Source organism: Scyliorhinus torazame, chromosome 7 (assembly GCF_047496885.1).
Source record: "Scyliorhinus torazame isolate Kashiwa2021f chromosome 7, sScyTor2.1, whole genome shotgun sequence".
NCBI classification, from domain to species: domain Eukaryota; kingdom Metazoa; phylum Chordata; class Chondrichthyes; order Carcharhiniformes; family Scyliorhinidae; genus Scyliorhinus; species Scyliorhinus torazame.
The window spans coordinates 301382727-301388958 of record NC_092713.1 but is presented as its reverse complement, the minus strand read 5'-3'; the positions used below and the strand labels follow the sequence as shown (position 1 = coordinate 301388958).

General features: G+C 44.6%; 1 protein-coding gene across 3 annotated transcripts in view; it reads left to right on the top strand.

Moving 5' to 3' along the window:
- The first annotated feature begins 2139 nt into the window (after window positions 1-2139).
- The window catches only part of hmmr (hyaluronan-mediated motility receptor (RHAMM)), a 56297-nt gene continuing 52204 nt past the window's right edge, over window positions 2140-6232 (top strand). For all 3 annotated transcript variants that reach the window (XM_072512667.1, XM_072512666.1, XM_072512665.1), the window contains exons 1-3: window positions 2140-2208; window positions 3206-3290; window positions 4440-4505. In XM_072512667.1, the coding sequence (XP_072368768.1) occupies window positions 4491-4505 (15 nt within the window). In that variant the 5' untranslated portion in view covers window positions 2140-2208; window positions 3206-3290; window positions 4440-4490. The remainder of the gene's footprint in view (window positions 2209-3205; window positions 3291-4439; window positions 4506-6232) is intronic.

Genomic DNA, 6232 nt, shown 5'->3' with positions numbered 1-6232 from the left:
CACATGAGGGCAAACTTAATTTTCTTCAACCTGAGAAACTCGTTTCGGTCCTCCCAACCGCATTGCAACCCCCGATGGTGTTACCGACCTCCAAGTTAAGAGAATCCATCGGCGGGCAATCAGATGAAGGCCCCAGCATCACTCCCCTTCCCCTCGTGCAAGCTCAGCAGCTCCGACACTCCAAAAATTACCACCATAGGGTCCGGCATCAACTTTACCCCACAATCCCTGACAGACTCTCGGACACTGCTTTCCAGAAGCTGTCCAACTTTGCACATCCCCAAAACATATGGGAATGGTTCGCTGGCCCCCTCCCACATCTCTTGTACACAAAGAATCCCTACAGTGCAGAAGGAGCCATTCAGTCCATTAAGTCAGCACAGACCCTCTGAAAGAGCACCCTATCCCAGTAACCCCACCTAACCTTTTGGACGCATTCGCTACTCCCGGGAAGAACCCACTCATCCAGAGCCGAGTCACATGGGCCCTAGCAACCACCTTGTACTGTATACGGCTCATCCTTGCGCATGAGGAGGTTGAGTTGACCCAGTGCATTACTTCACTCCAAGCTCCCCACTCCAGCTCCATCCCCAACTACTCCTTCCACTTCTGCTTAATCCTTTTCACTAAGGCTTCTCCCCCAACTGCTATATATAACTTCCAATCCTTCTGTCTGTTTCCCCCACACATCTGGGAGTAACCTCCCCAGCAGCATGTACTCTGGCACCTGGGAAAATGAGGACAGTTTCTTCCATGCAAAATCTTTCACCTGCCCAATATCCTAAACTCATTCCCCCTTGGTAACGCAAACCTCTCCCGCAAACCTACCCACCATAAACAGGTCTCTAACTTGCACTATTCCTTCGCCCGTCATTATTTATACATCCCATCCATATCCTGCCACCCCCGGCACAAACCTAGGATTTCCACATGGGGGCCAACACTAATATGTGCCCTAGTTGAAAGTTCCTTCTCAGCTGGTTCAACGTTCTAATTGATGACTCCACCACTGGGCTACTTGTATACTTCCAAGGGAGAACAGCAATGGGATCGTCACCAGGGCATGCAGAATCATCTGCTTACATGAGTTCTCCCCCAACCAGACTCACTCCAACCGCCCCTGCCCCAAACATTTTAGAAAAACTCTACTGGGAAGCCAGCCGGACCCGGGGCCTTCCCTGCTTGCATTGTCCCATGCCATCCATCACCTCCCTCAGCAGAATTAGGAACCCCAGCCCCATCTCCACTTTGGGGAAACTCTAATCCATCCAGGAATCACCGCATCTCCTCTTCCCCGGTCAGGGGCTCCGACTCAACAGCCTCCAATAAAGGGCCTCAAACATCCTATTCACCCCTCCGGATCCATCACCACTGTACCCTTATCATCCCTAACTCTACCAATCTCCCTCGCCACCACCTGCTTCCTCAACTGATGGGCCAACAGTGCAGAAGGAGGCCATTTGCCCATTGTGTCTGCACTGGCCCCTGCTCGATAGAGCATCCTACCTAGGCCCAATCCCCCACACCTAACCTTTGGACACTGCGGGACAATTTAGCATGGCCAATCCACCTAATCTGCACAATTTTGGACTGTGGGAGGAACCCATGCAGACACTGGGAGAACGTGCAAACTCCACGGCATTCACTTGAGGTCAGAATCTAAGCCGGTCCTGGTGCTGCGAGGCACCACTGCTGATCACTGTACCACCCCTGGGTCATTTGGTGGCATATTGTGGTTGAATAACATTCTGTTGCTGGTGACCTACAATGCTTCATGGCCAATTTTGAGCTGCTAACTCTGCCCACTGCACTCTGCTAGAGGGAACCCTTCCGGCCTAAGTTCTGGACTGTTGTGTAATGTAAGCCGACTTGTGACAATAAAGATTATTATTATTATAATAATGGATGTAGTTCATGTCTGTGATATGGTCAGGAGAGAGGTTTTTTTAGTGCTGCGTATAATACTTCAGCTGTAGCCGAAACTGTCTATTTTACAAAACCAAAATCTCCATGTGCTGTAATAGTGTTGTTTTATAAATCACTTTTACAGTTGAAGGACCAAAAACACTCATTTGTTCCTATTTTTTGCTGTATGTCCTTTCCTGTTTTAGGCTGTGCCCCTGCACCAGGTCATTATGATGTTAAAGAGGTAGAGGGTTCCAGGGGTCCGGTATCCTTTGAAAAAGCCCATCGATTTAAAAAGCAAAAGGTAGGAGTACTTTTTTCTGATGGGGGTCAGTGAATTCAATTTCCTCACAATAAAGGAGTAACAGAACACGTATACCTGTAAACACTGGCAGGTTGAAACCTTCTACCTTGAATATTGGGACAGTGTGGTGTTTATGATTACTGGTCCAATAATAGGTTGAATTTTCATATCCCATTATGACAGATTTCAGGAAATCTAGTAGGCTGACTTGTCTACAAGAGTTGACATGTATTGTGTCGTAAGCTTGGTGTGCCACTTGGTTGTTAAGGCAACTTGGGGTGGATCACCAATGTAACCTTGCCTCTGCCATCCACATGGTAAATACAAAGTGAAATAAGCACTTGTTTGATACAAATGCCTAAATCGCCATGGAAGCCTCATCTAATGACATCCATCACTTAAACTGAAAGCTTCCAGCAGTAACCCCTGTATATTTTCTTTTCAATTAAAGCCAAGTTGATTTAATGATTCTAATTTTGCAGCTGGCGCTATGACCCTTAAACACTGTAGTTATATTTAAAATTATTGTAGAGTATTTGTAAGGATTCTCTATTTTCTAATACTTGTGCGTTAGTTTTTCTGAAAAAGCCATAGCAGCAATGTGGATTATACTCATTGCCATGGCGTGGTAAATGAGCAAATGTTGGTTATCGAGGTAAGTTGCTGATAGGCTTCCTTTGCTTTCCTACAGCTTACTCCACACAATTGGCTATCAAATATGTATTTGCGGGTTTAGATCTCAGTGCTTCTGTTGCAGACCAGTATGGATTGCGATGTGAGCTTATGTTGGACAGATGAGAGTTGACTTGAGTCCTGTCTATTCATCAGGCTGTTGTGGGCAGCTGAGAACGGTAGGATGGGTATGCCTTGAATGATAAATCCTTCAAGGTTTAGACTACAAAATAAATTCACCATTCTCTTGTGTTTCTAAAACCTGTTGATCCTGTGGAAGCTTTATGCTTAAAATGTTTCTTCAGTAACTTTCTCATTGCTTCCAGAGCCAGGAAACCAGGTGACAGTTGAAACTGAGAAAGGTCTGATATCGCCAGCAAGTTCACGGAAGAATCTCAACTTTGACACAGTTAGTAACACGATGAATAACTTCAAAGTGTATTTTATATTAATACAAAGCCTGTTGATTCTGGATCTAGTAGATTTTTTCCTCTGGTTTTGTTTGACACTTGTTTGACACTTGTAGATAAGACAAGCATATATTTTAAATGATTCATGGTCTCTCTTCCTGTTGACCACCTGGCTTATAAGCAGATATTGAAGTGCTATCATTATTATGGGACTTGCATGATCAATGACTCCATTTCTGCTGTCCTGATGAATTTTGGCCTGTGAAACTGCTTGCATCTGTGGTTAGGTGTTCATTGGTCTGACTGATAACTTCCTCCGTGTAGGGCAGTGTCTGTATTTTGTGCCCTTTGACCATGAATGTTGGTGCTGAAAAAGTTAGTCCCTGTCATTCCTGGCCAGAAAAGCTGTTCACATTAGCCCTGAAATTAAGTGTTACAAAAGATGTAAAAGTTCAGCCATGATATTGGTGGATGGTTATATGTCCTAAACCTAATTATGTGATGCTGTTTAATCCCAAAAATGTGCAGGGTAGGTGGATTGGCCGCGCTAAATTACCCCTTAATTGGGAAAGAAAAATGAGTTCTCATCCTCTTCCTCCTGTTTTTTTATCAATGAGTTAATTCATTCAGCACCGATATATAACAAGAGGCAAGTGAACATTTACCAACAGTTACAATTTAGTTACCACTGAGTTACCAGAGATGATGATTGAAAGCCAAAGATTTAACAATATGGAACTGTGACGGTTATAGCCTAGAAGAAACAAATTGTATCTATACCTGTGCTTTCTCCATGTGAGAACTATCCCAGACTGAGATTGTTAGCCTACTCCTCCGGAGTCCTGTATCTTTTATGTTTCAAATATTTGAAACTTGTCTGAGCGAATGATCAATTTACGTAGAACAATGCTTGCTTTGGCTGATCTGAGACCCCCTGTTCTTTACTGAAAGGAAATTCTGATATTCGAGTCCTAGCAAGTGTGATTTGCCACAATTCAGTTACAAGTTCAAGGCTGCATGATAATGACTGAGCACTTTTTCTGTAGACATGCTTGTCAATGGTTATTTTTAAATGCAGGTGGTTATTTTTAAATGCAAGCATTCTGTTAATTTTAATGAAGTACTGCTTTTCTGTGAATTATTTTTAGACCAATGCACAGAAGGATGCAACCTTGGCGTTGGAGCTTCGGAAGCAGAAAATGTTGGAACAAGAGGCAAGTGGATTTTTACTAACATTTAGAAAATAACACCAGGGTTATTTTTGCTTGTACTGTAAAATGTAATGCTCAGAAGTAGGGTAGTAGTAAATCATTTGCAATTTAAAACATCAGAAAATACAGGAATTGCTTGAGATCCCCATAGTTAACACATACTGTAATGCTAAACAAGCAACATTCATATCTGTTCACGTTTTACAAAAAAGAAATGTTGCGTTGCACATGGGAGTTGAGACCAAGTGCCATGTTTCAAGTCAAGGAGTTGGAGGATGAAAGGATCCAGATGGGATAACGGAATAGGGGGAAAAAGCAAGGGTAAGGAGATGGAGGATGTTTCGACCAATTAGTGGTGAGTTGGAGGGCTTGACAGTCACCAGGAACAGTTTTTGCTCTCTGGATGATTTGTGATCGCTCGCTAGCACCACCACAGACTGAGCTGGTCAAGTCCTAAAGGACATAGCTGCTAGACTAGAAGGAAACAACCAAAGGGGATGGATCAGATCTAATTTGCAGGCCTGCAACATCTAGTTGTGAATGGTGGTCTCCAATTCAACAATCACTGGAGGAGGAGGCTCCACAAATATTCCCATCCTCAATAATGGGGAAGCCAGGCAGCACGGTGGCGCAGTGGGTTAGCCCTGCTGCCTCACGGCGCTGAGGTCCCAGGTTCGATGCAGGCTCTGGGTCACTGTCCGTGTGGAGTTTGCACATTCTTCCCGTGTTTGCGTGGGTTTCGTCCCCACAACCCAAAAATGTGCAGGCTAGGTGGATTGGCCTTGATAATTTGCTCCTTAATTGGAAAAAATGAATTGGGTACTCTAAATTTCCCCCCCAAAATGGGGAAGCCCAGCACATGCAAAAAGATGAGGCTGAAGCATTTGCAACAATCAGAAGTGTCGAGGTGCGTGATCTATCGCGGTCTCTTCCGGAGGCCCCCAGCATCACAGCTATGGGACCCAAAACTGATCACGATATTCCACATGAGAATTCCAAGGTACCTTGCCATAGTGGAGAGACTTGAGCGGGAGCATTTATTACCGTCCCATATCTACCATGGACAGTCAATGTGGTGTTGGTACATCCACAGTGCTGGTAGGCACTGATCTTTGACCCAGGAACCAGTGAAGGAATGGTACTATAACTTCATGTCGGCCACTGGTGTGACTTGGGGGTGAAGTTACAAGTGTTGTTCCCATGTATCTGCTGCCCTTGTTTGGATAGTAAGAGTTGGAAGGTGTTATTGAAGGAATCTTGGTGAGTTTTGCAGTGCCTCTTGTCCATGGTACACACTGCTCCTGGTGAAGGGAATGAATGTTTAAGGTGGTGCATGTGGGGGCTCAATCAGGTTGCTTTGTCCTGGACGGTGTCAAGACATTGAGTAGTGTTGGAGCTGCACTCATCGAATATACATAATTAGGAGCGGGAATAGGCATTCAGCTCCTTGTCCTGCTCTGCCAGATCATGGCTGATCTGATTGTGACCTCAACTCTGCAGCCCACCAACCCCATAAATGTATTCCATCACACTTCAGGCTTCTGGAGAACTGTTTTTGGAGAGTTATTGATTGTTACTCGCTGCAAAATTCCTAGCCGATGCCCTGCTCTTGTGACCATATTGCTGGTCCAGTTTGTTTCTGGTCAATGGTAACACCCACAGGCTGGTGGGAAATTCAGTGATGATAATGCTGTTGGATTTCAAGGGGGAGATGGTTAGATGCTTTCATG